Source organism: Diceros bicornis, chromosome 15 (genome assembly GCF_020826845.1).
Source record: "Diceros bicornis minor isolate mBicDic1 chromosome 15, mDicBic1.mat.cur, whole genome shotgun sequence".
In the NCBI taxonomy this organism is placed as follows: domain Eukaryota; kingdom Metazoa; phylum Chordata; class Mammalia; order Perissodactyla; family Rhinocerotidae; genus Diceros; species Diceros bicornis.
In genome coordinates, this window is record NC_080754.1 from 26417815 (window position 1) to 26436060 (window position 18246).

Genomic DNA, 18246 nt, shown 5'->3' on the forward strand with positions numbered 1-18246 from the left:
CTCTGGAAATGGGAGAGAGGTGGAGAGAGGGGAGAGGTGGGAAGGAGAGATTACAAAGGGGTCAGAGTAAACTTTTGAGAACGGTAAATATCTTCATTATCATGATTGTGGCGATGTTTCATGGGTGTAGACATATATCAAAACATCACATTGTACACTTAAAAATATTTACTTTAAGTCTATTATACATCAACAAAACCTTTAAAAAGAAGAAAGACATATGGGTCTAAAACACGATTCTATTTGCAATATTCTGGCCTTTTCCAAGTAGTCCACATAACACCGATATATGGTGCATTCTTGGGAAACTGATCATGAGATAAAACACCAGCATATGAAGAATAGCCGAATAACCCCAGAATATTAAAATTTGGAGAACTGATATTCAAATATATGAAGTACCGCCCTGTACAAGAAAAAATATTCTACTTTTATATGAACTCCATTAGAATCAAGACCAATGATCTCGATTATAGTGAGGCAGTTTTAGTGAGGTAGATTTTGGTTCAAAGAACTTCTTAAGTCAGTGTTGTTCACAGATAACAAAGCTGTTGGAGGAGCTAGTTCACGGGAGACTATTTGTCTCCATATTGTAGAGTTGATGCCTCTCTTTGACTCTTTTCTCTGTTGGATCTTCTGCTTTTCTTGATCTCTTATCGTCTCCAATTCCTGCTTTTTTCCTTCCTCTTATGTTTTGCCAGAGCATGTACTTTAATAGCTTCCAGAAAAGGAAATGCGGGGATAAAATTTTTTTGAAATTTTGTATGTCAGATTCATCTTCTGGCTGGGGATAAAATTCTAGGCAAAATTGGAGTATTGCTCTTTTGTCTTTTAGCTTTCAGTTATGTTATTGAGAAGGTTGATGCAATTCTGTTTTTAGAATCTTCTCTTTATCTTTAGTGTTATGAAATTTCACAAAGATGTGCTTTTGTTTGGGATTTTATTTTTCCCCGATTGTGCAAGGTGTTCATGGCATTTTCAACTGGATTCACGTCATTCAGTTCTGGGAAATTTTCTTGTATATATACATATTTTTATTTTTTATTTGTTTTTTTTTTGAGGAAGATTGGCCCTGTGCTAACATCTGTTGCCAATCTTCCTCTTTTTTTTTTTTTCCTTTTTTCTCCCCAAAGACCCAGTACATAGTTGTGTATCACAGTCGTAAAGTTGTAGCTCTTCTATGTGGGACACTGCCTCAGCAGGGCTTGATGAGCAGTGAGTAGGTCCACTACCAGGATCTGTACCAGTGAACCCTGGGCTGCCAAAGTGGAACATGTGAACTTAACCACTATGCCACCAGGCTGGCCCCTATACATATTTTTAAGTAGGATCTTCTCTTCCATTGGTTTTCTTTTCCTGGAACTCCCACTAGTTGTATGTTAGACTTCCTGGATTGCTCCTCTAAATTCGTATCATTTTTCTCCTATTGTCCATCTTTTGTTCTTTTATTCTATTTGCCGAGACATTTTTCTTATCTTCTAGAACTTCCGGGTGTGTAATTTGAACTATCATTTTTTGTGTGTGTGTGAGGAAGATTAGCCCTGAGCTAACATCCGTCGCCAATCCTCCTCTTTTTGCTGAGGAAGATTGGCCCTGGGCTAACATCCGTGACCCATCTTCCTCTACTTTATATGTGGGACGCCTGCCACAGCATGGCTTGACAAGCAGTGCATAGGTCCATACCCAGGATCTGAACCTGCAAACCCCAGGACACTGAAGCAGAGTGCGTGAACTTAACCACTATGCAACCGGGCCAGCCCCAAACTATCATATTTTTAATTTCCAAGACCTGTGCTTGTTCTCTGAACAGTCCATTTTTACTGGGAAAGGTTCGCTCTGAGCTATCATCTGTTGCCAATCGTCCTTTTTTCCTCCCCAAAACCCCAGTACACAGTTGTATATTCTAGCTCTAAGTCCTTCTAGTTCTTCTATGTGAGCTACCACCACAGCATGGCTACTGACAGACAAGTGGTGCGGTTCCGCATCCAGGAACTGAACCCGGGCCGCCGAAGCGGAGTGCGCCAAACTTGAACCGCTAGGCCATCAGGGCTGGCTCTGAACAGTCCATTTTGAAAGCAGTATTATGTTTATGTTTCACAGAAGCAAGATCATCTCATCTGTCTGAAGATTTAATTTTTTTTTCAAGTTCTTTTCCCTCATGTCCTGAATTATCTGCTTCCTGTAATTTTTTTCCTGTTTTCTTTGATTTCTTTTTCATTCATGTTGGAAGCTTTCCTCGTGTCTGCTGATCCTTAGATATTAAAATGAGACATAATGTGTTGTCTATATATATAGTGTGTTGGTGGGAGAATGGATGTGTGTAGTGTGATGGTGAGAGGATGGAGGGTTATGTTGAGGGAGTTGCTGTACTTTACCGTAAATTAATTAACAGGGTTGTCAACTGAGACTTTTTTTTTTATTGGCAGATCCTTCAAATGTATCTGAAGGACGTTTTTCTGTAATTTTTCTCCCCAAAAGGATCTTTTAATCTCTGACCTAAGGATATAAGCCTGACTGCCAATATTTTGGGAATGGGAAGGGGCTGGAAGGTCTCACCTTTAAGTTTGTAGACTTGATTTTGTTCTCCATTTTCAGTTTATCAATTTATTTGTGTTCCTGAATCAGGAACCTCTCTGGTTCAATCTCTCCAGAGTCTCTTGTAGGGTGGAATAAGGGTTAGTCACCTTGCTGCATTGTTTGGAGCTCTTTCTGCAGACTTTGAACCAATCTTCTTGTTTTCAACTCATTGCTCAACTCTGCCTTCCACAGTACCTAGGTACCATGATGCCTTTTTGGGGTTTGGAAAGATCAATAGGCTTGCTGGTGTCAACATCGCATTCTCAGGAACTTAGGTTTTAGTTTCTTCCCTCATTTAAGTCTGTAGGAATAGGATTAGTTATTTGCCACATCAGAGTCCAATGCACCACCCAGCCCCAAAGGAATACTCAACAGATGTTTGTTGAATGAATGAAGGTCTAGCTAAGCGACTTGAAGTGAGCACTAAAACTTTCTGAGCAATAATTTCTTCATCTGTAAAGTCTGAACAGCCATCCCTGACTTTCCAATTTCACACGGTTGTTGTGAACATCAAGTGAAAATAATGTGAAAATGCTTTATAATATGTAAAAAGTTCTTGTGCAGCTTGGTTTTGGGACGAAGTAGGGATTTTATGCCACTAGAATATATATTTTATTAGAATTTTCATTTTCATCTATATGAGCTTTGTCTTTTTTATCCCCATTTGGTAGAATCACCTTTTCTTCCCTTTCCTACTGTCTCTGGTGAATTTAACAAAATTTCAGGCTTACCTAGTTAATTAATAAATCCTTTAAGAATCCATTTGTAGAAGTTGGTTCAAGTACCAGAAATTTATAGTGAGAGTAAAGTGTAAGTACCAGAATTATGGAGTGAGGGATTCAGTACTTTTCTTCCTATTTTTGGTGACAAGTAGGCATTAGAAGTGATGTTGGTCACAGCTTGCAGAGCTCAGTGAATCAATATGTAGATGCCATATCTCACCCAATACACAGTCTAAAATTAACTTTGGGGACTTAAAAACTGTCTATTTAAAATTTAATTAATTGGAACATGATTATGGGGCTTAAATACAAATATTTGACAGAAGGTATAGGGTAGTAAGTGTCACCATCATGGTAAAAAAATAAAAGCCCAAATACATGGCCAGAACATTCTCTTTTTGTCATTTCTAGTCTTGGACTTCTTAACACACAATTCCTAACAGCCAGAAGGAAAGTATACATTTAAAACTTCGGCCCAAAAGAAAGAGATACAAATATGTAGCAACGCTACAAAGACCCATTTCCCTGGCCAAATATTAGCAAAGCGTAGGTAAAAAAAACCAAAACAAGAGGCTGGCCCTGTAGCCTAGTGGTTAAGTTCAGCATACTCCATTTCGGCAGCCTGGGTTCACAGGTTTGGATCCCAGGGGTGGACCTACACCATTCATCAGCCATGCTGTGGCAGCGACCCACTCATAAAATAGAGGAAGACTGGCACAGACGTTAGCTCAGGGCTCATCTTCCTCAGCCAAAAAAAAGAAAACAAACAGAAAAGGCCTCTAGCTCTTGTCAGGTGGATAAGCTGCAGTGGGTTGTCAAGAAGAAAGAGACAAGGTAAAACAATTACCCTAAAGTGGTATTATTTCACTGCTGTCAAAGAGTTCAATCCAATAAGGTGGGAGGATTTCAATTACAAATGTATTGTTTTTCATAAGAATTTTTAAAATCATATTTCAATAATTCTTTTTGTTTTGTGTGAGGAAGATCAGCCCTGGGCTAACATCTGTGCCCATCTTCCTCCACTTTATATGTGACGCTACCACAGCATTGCCTGACAAGTGGTGCATTGGTGTGTGCCGGGGATTTGAACCCGCGCCGCCAGCAGTGGAGCGTGAGCACTTAACCACTAGGCCGTGGGGACAGCCCCTCAATAATTCTTTTTATTTATTTATTTATTTATTTTCTTCCCCCAAAGCCCCAATAGATAGTTGTATGTCATAGTTGCACATCCTTCTAGTTGCTGTATGTGGGACGCGGCCTCAGCATGACCGGAGAAGCGGTGCGTCCGTGCGCGCCCGGGATCCGAACCCGGGCCGCCAGCAGCGGAGCGCGCGCACTTAACCGCTAAGCCACGGGGCCGGCCCAATAATTCTTAAAATGGCTCAACAATTCAAAGAAATAAATGGGCACTGAAATGGTTCAAAGAACTAAACAAAAATCTCTAGTTTCACTTTATATTCTTGCTCTATTTCCAGTATTTTTAAAAGACAGTAAAATTAAAACATTTTAATTTTTTTTGTGTGTGAGGAAGATCAGCCCTGAGTTAACATCTGATGCCAATCCTCCTCATTTTTGCTGAGGAAGATTGGCCCTGAGCTAACATGGGCCCTGAGCCCATCTTCCTCTACTTTATATGGGATGCCACCACTGCATGGCTTGACAAGCGGTGCATCGGTGTGCGCCCGGGATCCGAACCTGCGAACCCCGGGCCACTGCAGCAGAGCACACGTACTTAACCACTACACCACGGGGCCAGCCCCAAAACATTTTAATTTTTTAAAACTCTTATTAAATTTACTCCCTTATCTCCCTAAGAGATTCCTGAAGATAAGGATTTAAGAGAAAATCAATGTCCCTCTCAAATGAATAGGGCAATAACCCCACTAAATTATAAACTTTCTCTTTCTCTCCATTCATAAAAAAGACAAAGACACCACTGTTCTCTAGTTTTATTATTTTTCAATCTTCCCAACACATGAACTATAACTCATTTTGAGATTTTTTTCAGTGCATTTCACAGCAAAAATGAACAGGGGAATCATTAAAATGGTTGTACATAAACCAGTTATTTTCTTATAATTTACAATTTGTTGAAAAAAATTATTGTTTTGCTCTTTTCATCCTATTAACCCCTTCAATAAAACACAATTTATCAGAGCACAAAGCTTAAACTTCTTATGATGATACAACAGATACAGCCACCTACAATGTCTGATGAATAACAGGTATGTTACACACACTGATTGGAAGACCACATCAGAAGAAACAGAGTAAGGCACCACTCTTGGAAAATTAAGGTAGCTTGCAGTAACAAGCGTTGAGCACCATAAGTAGGTGCTCAATAAATACTTGAATGAATGATGAAAGCCATACTATTCTTTTAATTGCCAGCAATTCTTCAACCTCAGTAAAACACGTATTAAAAAAAAAGATTTGTACCTGAATACAACTTCCTGATATCTTTTTATTTCACACTCCTTATTTCATACTCCTTTGCGGTTCCTTGAAAAGAAAGTAAGACCAGACTGTACATACGCTCAGTCACATATATAACTTCTGAATTACTGACAAAATGAATAGTTGTTCTAAAATCTGAGTGAACAGAGGTAAGATTAAGCATACTTATCCAGAGGGATAGCACATAATACTGAATATTAACCTACAAGTGAAAAAAAGGTAGGGACAAAGTAACAGTTTTATTTTTTAATATTTGCTATGTTCTTTAATGCCTCAGTTCTTGAGAAAGGCCAAAATCTCACCATATTGACATGAACATATTTTAAAAAATTGTCTCTCAAGTGTAATAATTAATAAAACTAGGTATTGAAAAATGTTCTGAAATTTTTCAAGTCAATGTTGTTTTCAAGTATATTAAAATGCTCAGAAGAAAAAATTCTCCGTGGTTATAATTCTAATCAATTTATAAATATACTTTTTAAAAGAGAGTTCCAACAGAGGTGGATAATGGATAAATTCCTCAGACACAGGCACACAGTTTCTTTGAAGGAATAGAATGCCTTGTTACTACAATCTGGTTGATTTTTTTTAACACTGATTTCAGGCACAATGGCTGAATCCATTTCTGGGTCATCTTCCTCCTCTTGGTTTGTTTATAAGAGTAGTGAATACTTCAGTTATTGACAGAAAGCAAAGCACAAACTCTGAAAGAGACTTCACTTTTCACTATAAAGAAATCAAAATCACCGAGTTTTCAGTGTGGTGTTTATCTGCTGCTCCCATGCAAAAATAGGGGATTCAAACTTAGCTTTAGGAGCAGGAACTGGATAAAGGATTAATCATCTAATAATTCAGGTGAAAGGTGTTAAGATGATGTTGCTCACATCACATGAACAGGTTGGCGAGAGGTCCATCGTGCTCCTTCAACACTTTGGTCTTGCGGCAGTTCTACGGTGCCCTGATGGGGACACTCGTGTTTACCTAGTTTCAGTCTGCACAATCAGGAAACAGGCCACTCAGTGCAATGACTCCATTCTGGGAGGGTTTAGGGTAAACAAAGAATTCATTTGGTGGAGTCTTAGTGTGTGTCACTCTGCTGGTTGTGTTGTTGGCATTATTTTCCAAAGGGGTTTGTGATAAACCCAGCCATCTCCCTGAAACAAGTAGAAAAGTAAATTAAAGAACCATTCCTGTAATATTTTCAGAATCAGTAACCAAAACTAGAAGCAATGCCTTCACTGAAATGGAATTCTATTCTCACATTTAAAAACAAGAGTTTTTGTGAAGGAAAAAAAATCTCTGTGCTTAAGACATCAAACAATGCCTGTGGTTTAGCTAGGATGAGGCGAGAAGTTCTGGTCTGGGGGGACCTAGATGAAGCCCCACGAATACTCTATTTTGCAGAAGTCATTTGTATCAATTCTGCCAAGATGCTGTGGATTGAGCCTCACCTACAGAGTGACAGCAGCAGGTGGAGTACAAAGAAGGAGTCATCAAGGTACTATTCTCTCCATCTCAACTGGCATCTCTAGTATCTTAGTATATTTTCTAGTTCTTTCCTGACTCTACCTCCATTAGTTTTCCCTGGTTCCTGTGAATAGAAAGATACTGCAAGAGATAAAGTTAGACTCAGAGAATGAACTAAAGACAGGAGAAGACCAAGTGAGGAAAAAAGAGCTGCAGCAAAGGCATGAAGCAGCATACTGGGGTGGGGGTTTGGCAGAGTTGAGGTCAAGTTAGCTAAGATTGGAGGTCAGTGTTTATGGGACTAGCCAAAGTTAAGTCAGATCTGAACTTCTGTCCTTAACCCTACTATCTCCTACAATTTACTTATATTAAAAAAAAAATTTTTTTTAATATATTTACCCTACCTTGTTCCAAACGACTTAAGGCCAGCAATTATTTGGCTCATAGTGACAAGGACTCACTCTCTCCTTGACCACTCTCTCCTTGACTCACTCTCTCCTTAGTCAGATTTCTTTGAGCTCTCTTCTTGACTAGGCTTCGTCCATGGCCTGCTGAGCCCAGTTTTAGCAAAGAATCCTGATAAGCCAGTTTATCGAGAACTCCCCAATCCTTGACTTCCAATCAAACTCCTTTTTTCTCCCTTGATATCTAATCAAGTTCCTCTCCTCCCTCCATCCTTGATACATAACCGAGATCCTCTTTTCCACCCTACTCCCTCACCCTGCCCATTGGCTATAAATTCCCACTTGTCCCCGTATTCAGAGCTGAGTATAATCCCTCTTCTCTGTTGCAACAGTCTTGAATAAAGTCTTCCTTACCATTTTTAATATGTATCAGAATAACTTCTCTTTAATAATAGCAACCATTAGGTTGTTTATATTAAATCACCTGGTTGCTAATTCTTTTCTTTTCTTTTCTTTTATTTATTTATTTATTTTTTCCCCCGAAGCCCCAGTAGATAGTTGTATGTCATAGCTGCACATCCTTCTAGTTGCTAGTTGCTAATTCTTGACACCTATACTGTTCTTTGAAAAAGATGTCACCTAACCATATCACTGAATGCTAGATTTAGAAGTTAAGACATGTCATCTGACCATCTCATTTTACAGGTGAAGAAACTGAGGCTCCAAGCAGTGAAATGAGTTGCCCAACTTCACCCAGGAAGGGGCAGAGTTCTTTTCGGTGCACCTTCTGTATATTCACCCACATTTTACAGATGAGGAAACTGAGGTTAGAAGTGGTAAATAAACTATCCAAGGTAAGAGCTGGGGCTCAACACAGCACATCTGACTCCATATGGTCCACTATACCATAAAGGCCTGCCTGCTTGCATTTATACACAACTTCGGAAATTTTCAACATGACTTAAGGGGATACAACCAATAGAGCTGATGGACACGTGTAATACCAAAGGGAGGAAATGGATGATCTAATAGATTAAATGTCAGTGAGAAATGGTCAGGAAAAGAAGGTGGGTATGATTAAATGATACTAGAGACACTTTAAGTTCATCTATACTTTCTCGGGTTACTCTACTTCCTCTTTTTTTTTGGTGAGGAAGATCAGCCCTGAGCTAACATCTGTTGCCAATCCTCCTCTTTTTGCTGAGGAAGACTGGCCCTGGGCTAACATCCATGCCCATCTTCCTCTACTTTATATGGCGGATGCTGCCACAGCATGGCTTGATAAGTGGTGCATAGGTCCACACCCAGGATGCGAACCCACGAACCCTGGGCTGTCAAAGCAGAGTGAGCGAACTTAACCACTAAGCCACTGGGCTGGCCCCATCTACCTCTTCCTTCTACACCAAGTGACGATATTCTTTACTCCTCCATCTAATTAAAGTCAACTCCTAATTGGTCTGTAATCTGTCTGAGAACAATAATCAAAGTACCAAACAAGTGGAAAAGCTCTTGTTAGTCATAAGGATATTTACGAAACCTCTACTACGTGCCCAGCACTCTGTTTAGGACCACAGGGGAGACAAAATCGACTTTTCAATAACATTTAATTCTTCTTAGCAAAGAGGCATACATGATGGCAATGGCTTCAAATTTGTTATGAACCTTGTGGTATTAACCAGCTTCAGTTGGATGCCATCCTCACAGCCTCACTTGCACTCTGCAGTGCTTCTTACATGTGATGGCATACATCATGGTCCAATCACACATAGGATGTGACTTGGCTGCCCCATGGGCTTAGGGAATTAATACCATGCCACAAATCTAACCCATCTGCTATACCACTGTGCCATGGCACACCATTTAGGAAGCCCTGCTTACATCTGACCACCCCAAGGGGCCCAAATCTGAGCCAGCATCTCCAATCTACTGCTCTATCACACAGTTACTTAAGACCATCTAACTTGAAAGAAATTCACTATTTTATTGGACAATTGCCACATCTCGCTATCATTTTCTGCATCTGTCTATCCAACACCACAAAGTGTGATAAAAAGATTAAATTGTAGGCTCTTAATAATATCTGTCAAATAAAGAATAAATGAGAAGTTTACATGTCATGTTACTAGCAAGAATCAGGGTGCCTATCTTTTAAAATCCCATTGATTGCACCTTTAACTCTTTTTTTTTTTTTTTTTTTTTTATTTATTTATTTTTTTTTTATTTTTTTTATTTTTATTTTTTTTTTTTGCACCTTTAACTCTTTATAGCTCAGTTCCCAGAGTTTATTTTTAATGATTTACAGAGGTCCTCCCTTAATTCTCCTCTCTAGAATCTGCTCCTGATACATCTGCTTTCTTAATGAGCTTGAAATGAAAAAATGAAAGGTTACCAGACTATAATTTTGAATAGTAATTACAAAGTTTTATTTTTTCAAACAAAAGTGTAGAGATGTAAAGTACTTTCTCTTTCTTATTCCTATCCATGAAAACAGCCAGTATTATATTAGATATCCAAAGATTAGAAAAATGAAAGTAATGAAACTACTATAACAAACTATGGATTTTTGAAGGTAATAACCATGCAAAAATAAAAATCAAACTACTGGGCCGGCCCCGTGGCTTAGTGGTTAAGTGCCCACGCTCCACTGCTGGCGGCCCAGGTTCGGATCCCAGGCGCGCACCGACGCACCGCTTCTCCGGCCATGCTGAGGCCATGTCCCACATACAGCAACTAGAAGGATGTGCAGCTATGACATACAACTATCTACTGGGGCTTTGGGGAAAAAATAAATTAAAAAAAAAAAAAAAATCAAATTACTTTTTCCAGATTCCTTTTTGATGGAGCAATACTGAAATTCAAAAGACTATCTTAGACTTAGCTATAGACAAGAAAACTTTTCTTGGTATCAGCTCAGGTACATTAATCACCTTACTCTGAGTTCTAACAGAAAATAATAAACAAAACAAAACAAAAATCTTTAAATTTAGACAAGATTTCAGAAGTCTTTTAGTCCAACTGCAAAATCAGTGCATCAATCTCTTCTACATAAGCCATGGTCTCTTGTATAGGTCTAGCGATGCGGAATACATTACTATAAAATGTACTCTCTGGCTATTATTGGCTATGTTTGATTGTTATACAATTCCTTCTTATGTTAAGTTCAAAACTTGCTTCCTGGTAATATGGGCCTAGCTCATGTCTGCTATCCGAACTGATAAAAAATTTCTGTGTGATAAGCCTATGTATATTTGAAGATTATAATGAATGGCTCCAATTTTCTATTTTCCAGGCTAAAAACCCCCACTTCATTCTTTTTTCTTAAATATTGCAAAAATTCTAGCCACTTCACTATCCTTTGCGTGAACAATTAAGTTTCTCATCTCTCCCTTAAAAGGTGGTCTCTGGAAGTGAACACAGAGTTTCGGTGTGGTACAAAAGGCAATAAATTGGGGCCAGCCCAGTGGCGTAGTGGTCAAGTTAGTGCGCTCTGCTTCAGCAGCCTAGGGTTCATGGGCCCAGCTCCTGGGTGGAGACCTACATAACGCTTATCAGCCATGCTGTGGCAGCGGCCCACATATAAAATAGAGGAAGACTGGCACAGATGTTAGCTCAGCGACAATCTTCCTCAAGCAAAAAGAAGATTGGCGGGGGCCGGCCCAGTGGTGTAGTGGTTAAGTTTGCATGCTCTGCTTCAGCGGCCCAGGGTTCACAGGTTCAGATCCCAGGTGTGGACCTATGCACTGCTTATCAAGCCATGCTGTGGCAGGCGTCCCACATATATAAAAAGTAGAGGAAGATGGGCATGGACGTCAGCCCAGGGCCAATCTTCCTCAGCAAAAAGAGGAGGATTGGCAACAGATGTTAGCTCAGGGTTCATCTTCCTCACCAAAAAAAAAAAAAAAAAAAAAAGGCAATAAATTATAAATTGTATATTCTATTATTGTCATTGAAGATTATATTAGCATTTTCATTTGTGGCCAATTTAAATCTCCAAACCTATTTCATCTGAACTGTTGGTAAACTATTTTACTTTGACAAATTGTGAAAAAGCTCACGAAAAGGCTCATGGTTAAGCTGCACTGTTTTTAGAATAAAGATGTATAAGTGACAACAATTCAAGAAAGCCTAGTAAGCTCAAGTTCTCACTAAGTAGATAACGAGGTTTAGTCTGAAGACATGTAGGACACACCTCTTTAATAAAATATTTGGTTTTCCAGGGTGTGCCTGTTTCAGTTCGATGCCTTTCTTCAGTCCTCTGGCGTTCTTCCAGGGTACGCTTATGCTCAGTGGCCTTATCAATCTCAGATTCCCTCAGAGAGTCTGTCACATTTTTCCATAATCGCCTAAAATCACAGAATCACACATTTTACAAACATTCTTTAAAAAAAGATAATTAAACAGAACTGATACTCTCAAAATTCACAATAAGTTTTAAAATTACATTTTCTAAATCAGATATATAATTTCATGCCTATGAGTTATGAGAACACTGATACTATGTTGCTGTTACTAATGTTCAAGATGCTGCTGCTTCTGCTTTTTCTTTTTAAATTAAAAATAATTTGTATTTTCCAAAGTTATAAAAGCAAGCTTTTTATTTTTAAGAAACTTAGGAAATAATAAGCAAAAAGATAAATAAATTTTTAAAGAGCTGAAATATAAGAGAGACCACCGCTGCTTTTGGACATAATGAAGTAATGGGGACCACATTTACTCTCTTGCCTTTGATCAGCTATAAAACCAGACAAAATATAGTGAAACAATGGTTTGCAGATATCGAACAAAAGGGAGCACAGGACAGTGATTCCTGAGAGTAGGGAAACAAATGCAGGGAGTCCTATGAGTGCTCCAACTCACTGGCTAGAGAGTTTACAGGCAGAGCACAGGGAGGGGAAAGCTCAACAAACTCCAAGCAAAAGAAAACTGCCAGTGGGGCTAGCCCGGTGGCATAGTGGTTAAGTTCACGTGCTCTGCTTTGGCAGCCCGGGGTTCCCAGGTTTGGATCCCAGGTGTGAACCTACACACCGCGCATCAAGCCATGCTGTGGCAGCATCCCACATACAAAATAGAGGAAGATGGGCACAGCTGTTAGCTCAGGGCTAATCTTCTTCAGCAAAAATGAGGGAGATTGGCAACGGATGTTAACCCAGAGCTGATTTTCCTCACCAAAAAGGAAAAAAAAACTGCCAGGACAATTCTTTGGGGAAAGAATAGTCTGTCCAACAAATGGTGCTGGGACAAGTGGATATCCACATGCAAAAAGATGACTTTAGAACCTCACCTCACAATAAAACTTTTAGAAGAAGATACAAGAAAGAATCTTTGAGACTTTGGATTAGGCAATGATTTCTTAGATACAACAGCAAAACTACAATCCATGAAAGAAAACATTGATAATCTCATTTCATCAAAACAAAAACTTTTATACTAAAAAAAACACCATTAAGAAAATGAAAAGACAAGCAACAAAGAGAAAATATTTGCAAAACACATGTCCAATAAAGGATTTGTATCCAGAATTTACAAAGAATTCCTACAACCCAATAAAACAAACAATTGAATTTAAAAAATGGGCAAAAGATATAAGCACACATTTCACCAAAGAAGATATACAAATGGATATTTAGCATATGAAAACATGCTCAACATCATTGGTCACTATGGAAATGCAAATTAAAATCACAATGAGATACTATTCCACACCAACCAGAATAGGTATAATAAATAAGGCAATAATGAGTGTCGATGAGGATGTGGAGAATTGGAACCCATATACGCTGCTGGCAGGAATGCAAAATGGTGCAGTCATTTTGGAAAACAGTTTGGCAGTTTCCTGAAAAGTTAAACGTAAGACTACCAGACAATCCAGCAATTCCATTCCTAGGTATTTACCCAAGAGAAATGAAAACATATCTGCACAAATATTTGCACAAGAATTAGTCATCACAGTCCAAAACTGAAAATGTTGATTAATTGGAGAATGAATAGACAAAATGTGGTATCATACAATGGAATACTCTTCAGCAATAAAAAGGAATGAACTACTGATACATGCTACGTCACAGATGAACCTCTAAGTGAAAGAAGCCAAGCACAAGAGAGCACATGTTGTATGATTCCATTTATCTGAAATGTCCAGAAATGGTAAATTTACAGAGACAGAAAGTAGGTTCCCTGGGACTGGGGGAGGAATGGGGATTAACTGTAAATGGGCACAAGGGATCTTCTAGGAGAATGAAAAGATTCTGAAACTGATGTATGACAATGATTGCACCACTGAGGAAAGTTACTAAAAGTCACTGAATTGTACACTTGAAACAGGTGAATTTTATATGTAAAATATATCTCGATAAAGTTGTTATTTTTAAGTGGCAATTTTAGTATTAAAGTAGAATTCAAAGCAACAACTACAACCAGGGACAAAGACGATTGTTTCATAATGATCAAGGGTCAGTGCATCAAGAGGACATACAATCCTAAATGTGTATGCTCCTAATAACAGATCTTCAAATAACATGAAGTAAAGACTTATAGAACTACAAAGAGAAATATTTGATCATAATTGGTAATTTCAATAACTGATCTCAATTATTGATTTCAACTGATAAACAAGTACACAGAAAATCAGTAAAGATACAAAGGACTAGAAAAATACCATCAACCCATTTGATCTAATTGACATTTACAGAATACTCTCACCTAACATCAACAGAATACATACTCTTGTCAAATGCACATGAAACATTTACCCAGACAGAATGTATTCAAGGGCCATAAAACAAATTTCAATAAATTTAAAGGACTGAAACTATACAGAGTATATTCTTTGAACAAAATTAAATTAGAAATGAATAATGGGAAGATATCTGGAAAATTTCCAAATATTTGGAAATTAAACAACTAAATAACTTCAAGAGTCAAAAAAAAATTACATGAGAAATCAGAAAATACATATCAAAAGATCAAAAGTTGTGGGATATAGGTAAAGCAGATTTAGAGGGAAATATATAGCATTAAGCATTTACATTAGGAAAGAAGAAAAATCGATTAATTAAACCAGGGGTCAAACTATGGTCCACTGCCCATTTTTGTAAATAAATTTTTATTGCAACATAGCAACATCTATCTGTTCGCTGTCTAAGGCTGCTTTCATGCTGCAATGGCAGAGATGAGTAGTTGTGGTAGAAACTACGTGGCCAATTAAGCCTAAGACATTTACTCCCTGGCCTTCTATGAAGTTTGCTAACCCCTGACCTAAGCTTCCATTTTAAGAAACTAGAAAAAAGAGTAGCAAATGAGGCACAAAGTAAACAGAAAAGAGGAAATAAAAGTGATAAGAGCAGAAATCAATGAAAAAGAAAACAGAAATATAGACAAAAATCAATAAAACCAAAAACTCATTCTTTGAATAAAATTAATTTAAACCTTTAATCACATTGATCAGGAAAAGAAAATATTAGCAATATAAGGAATGAGTGTGGGGACATCACTACAGATTCTACACACATTAAAAGAAAAATATGGGAACACTATGAACTATATGTCAATAAATGAGACAAATTAGATGAAATGAACCAATTCTTTGGAAGACACAAACTACCAAAGCTCACTCAAGAAGGAATAGATAACCAAAATATCCCTGTGAACTAAAGATATTGAATTTATAGTTAAAAACTTTCCCCCAAAGGGGAGTGACATCAGCATCATGGCAGAATGAGTTGTTTCTTCCCTTTGTCTCTCCCCTCTAAGTTACAACTAACTGGATATTCATTAACCAACAGAAGATTCCCTACACAGCACAACGGGATGCCTGAGAGATCCACACAGTCATACAGCTGAAGGTGGGTGGACTGCATCCCTGGGAAGCAGTGGAACCAGGTGAGCAGGGCCCTCCCCCTCTCCAGACCAGCAATCCAGGTCGTGGGTCCTCACAGTGGCCAGCATGACTGTAAGAGGAGGCAGGGACAGCCCGGCCTGCATGTGAACACTTTCAGAGTGGTGGCCCAGCCAGTGGGAGTGCCTATTGTGGTGTGGTGGCCCCGCCCACAAAAACACTCTCCACTGAGTGGCAGCAGCTCAGCCCCCACTAGGGAGTCCCATCCACCAAGCACAGCAGCTCAGTTGAGCTGCTGGCAAGCGCAGAGCCAGCCTATGTGCAAAAGAAAGCGCCCCTCCCCTCCTACCGAGCACAGCAGTCCTGCTCACAGAGAGCAACCTGCTGGCAGACCAGAGAAGCCCTGCCTGCATGTGTGTGTGTGACCCGCCAAGTGACTGAGGCCAGCCCACGCAAACGTTCAGCAGCTCTACTGGTACTTCCAGTGGACAGGGCAGGATCAGAAAACACAGCTCCGGGCCCCACCCCCAGCAGTGGTAGGTGGAATCTGTGACCTGATACTACCACAAATGCGCTAGCAAAGGATCAATTCATTAAACACCATAAAGAACTACAGTAACACCTGAGAGCAGAAGGAAAATAACAAGTCTCCAGAAACCAATCCTGAAGTCACAGAAATTTACAATCTAAATGACAGAGAATTCAAAAGAGTTGTCATAAAGAAACTCAATGAGTTACAAGAAAACTCAGACAGTTCAATAAGCTCAGGAACAAAATTAATGAGCAAAAGGAATTCTTCAACAAAGAGAATGAAGCTCAAAAAAAAAAAACCAAACAGAAATTCTGGATGTGAAGAACACAGTTAATGAGATAAAAAATAATCCAGAAACCATAAAAAATAGAGCTGATGTTAAGGAGGACAGAATTAGTGATTTAGAGGATAGAAATGCTTCAGGTGGAGGAGGAGAGAGAACTACGATTTTTTAAAGATGAAGAAATTCTTCAAGAAATAGCCAAGTCAATTAGGAAAACTAACATAAGGATTATAGGTATTCCAGAGGGAGAAGTGAGGGAGAAAGGAGCAGAGAGTTTGTTCAAAGAAACAATAGCTGAGAACCTCCCAAACCTGGGGAAGGAACTGGACTTACAAGCACATGAAGCCAAGAGAACTACTAATTACATCAATGCAAAAAGACCTTCTCCAAGGCATATACTATTAACACTGGCAAAAGTCAACAACAAAAGAAAAACTATTAAGGGCAGCAAGGCAGAAGAAAATAACCTACAAAGGAACTCCTATAAGGCTTTCAGCAGATTTCTCAGAGAAACCTTACAGGCTAGGAGAGAATGGAATGCTATATTCAAGCTAGTGAAAGACAAAACTTTCAGCCAAGAACACTCTATCCAGTGAAACTATCCTTCAGATACAACGCAGAAATAAAAGCTTCCCAGATAAACAAAAGCTGAGGGAGTTCATCATCACTAGGTCTGCCTTACAAGAAATGTTGAAAGGAGCCCTCCCATCTGAACCTAAAAAGCAAAGGTTCACAAAACCTTGAGCAAGGAGATAAACAGACAGACAGACTCAGAAAATTGCAGATCTGTATCAGAATAGGTTAGTAAACATTTAATTACAACATAAAAGATAAAGGGAAGGAAAGCAACAAAAGTAACTATAAACACTTCAATTTAGTCACAAAGTCACAATACAAAAAAGAACAATTTGTAACAAGAATAACTCAGAAGGGGAAGAGGAAAGGGATGGAACCCACTTAGGGTAATGGAGATAAGAGGCTATCAGAAAATGGATTATCCCTCATCTATGAGATCTTTTATACAATTCTCATGATAACCACTAAACAAAAAATCAGAGCAGAGCCACAAATCATAAATAAAGAGAAAACTATCACAGAAAACCACGAAACTGAAATGGCAGTCAGAAATACAATGGAAAAGAAACAATGGAAATAGAGAACAACCAGAAAATAAGAGATTAAATAGCAGTATTAAGCCCTCATATATCAATAATCACTCTAAATGTAAATGGATTGAATTCTTCAATCAGAAGACATAGAGTGGCTAGATGGATTATAAAACAGGACCCAACAATACGCTGCCTCTAGGAAACACATCTCAGCTCTAAAGACAAACATAGGCTCTGAGTGAAGGGATGGATACTTCAAGCAAATGGTAAGCAAAAGAAAGCAGGTGTTGCCATACTTATATCACACAAAGCAGACTTCAAGATAAAAAAGGCAATGAGAAGCAAAGAGGGGCAGTATATAATGACAAAAGGGACATTCCATCAAGAAGAGATATGACTTTTGAATATATATGCACCCAACATAGGAGCACCAAAGTATATAAGGCAACTATTAACAGACCTAAATGGAGAAATTGACAGCAGCACAATAATAGTAGGGGACCTGAACACCCCACTACATCAATGGATAGATCATCTAGACAGAAAGTCAACAAGGAAACCGTGGCCTTTAATGAAATACTAGACCAGATGGACTTAATAGATATATACAGAACACAACACCCCAAAACAGCAGAATATACATTGTTCTCAAGTGCACACAGAACATGCTCAAAGATAGACCATATGCTGGGAAACAAAGCAAGCCTCAATAAATTTAAGACTGAAATCATATCAAGCATCTTTTTTGACCACAACGCTATGAAACCAGAAATCAACTACTAGAAAAATGTTGAGAAAGTCACAAATACATGGCAACTTGACAACCTCTAGATCAATGAAGAAATAAAAAAATACCTGGAG

The 18246-nt window shown here is 38.6% G+C and overlaps 1 protein-coding gene across 1 annotated transcript in view; it reads right to left on the minus strand.

The window, feature by feature from the left end:
- Positions 1 to 5232: 5232 nt before the first annotated feature.
- Positions 5233 to 18246, minus strand: part of OSBPL11 (oxysterol binding protein like 11) — an 84786-nt gene continuing 71772 nt past the window's right edge. Inside the window, exons 12-13 of the mRNA XM_058555968.1 lie at positions 11817 to 11970; positions 5233 to 6910 (exon numbers count right to left, since the gene is read on the minus strand). Coding sequence (XP_058411951.1) covers positions 6845 to 6910; positions 11817 to 11970 — 220 coding nt within the window. The 3' untranslated portion in view covers positions 5233 to 6844. The remainder of the gene's footprint in view (positions 6911 to 11816; positions 11971 to 18246) is intronic.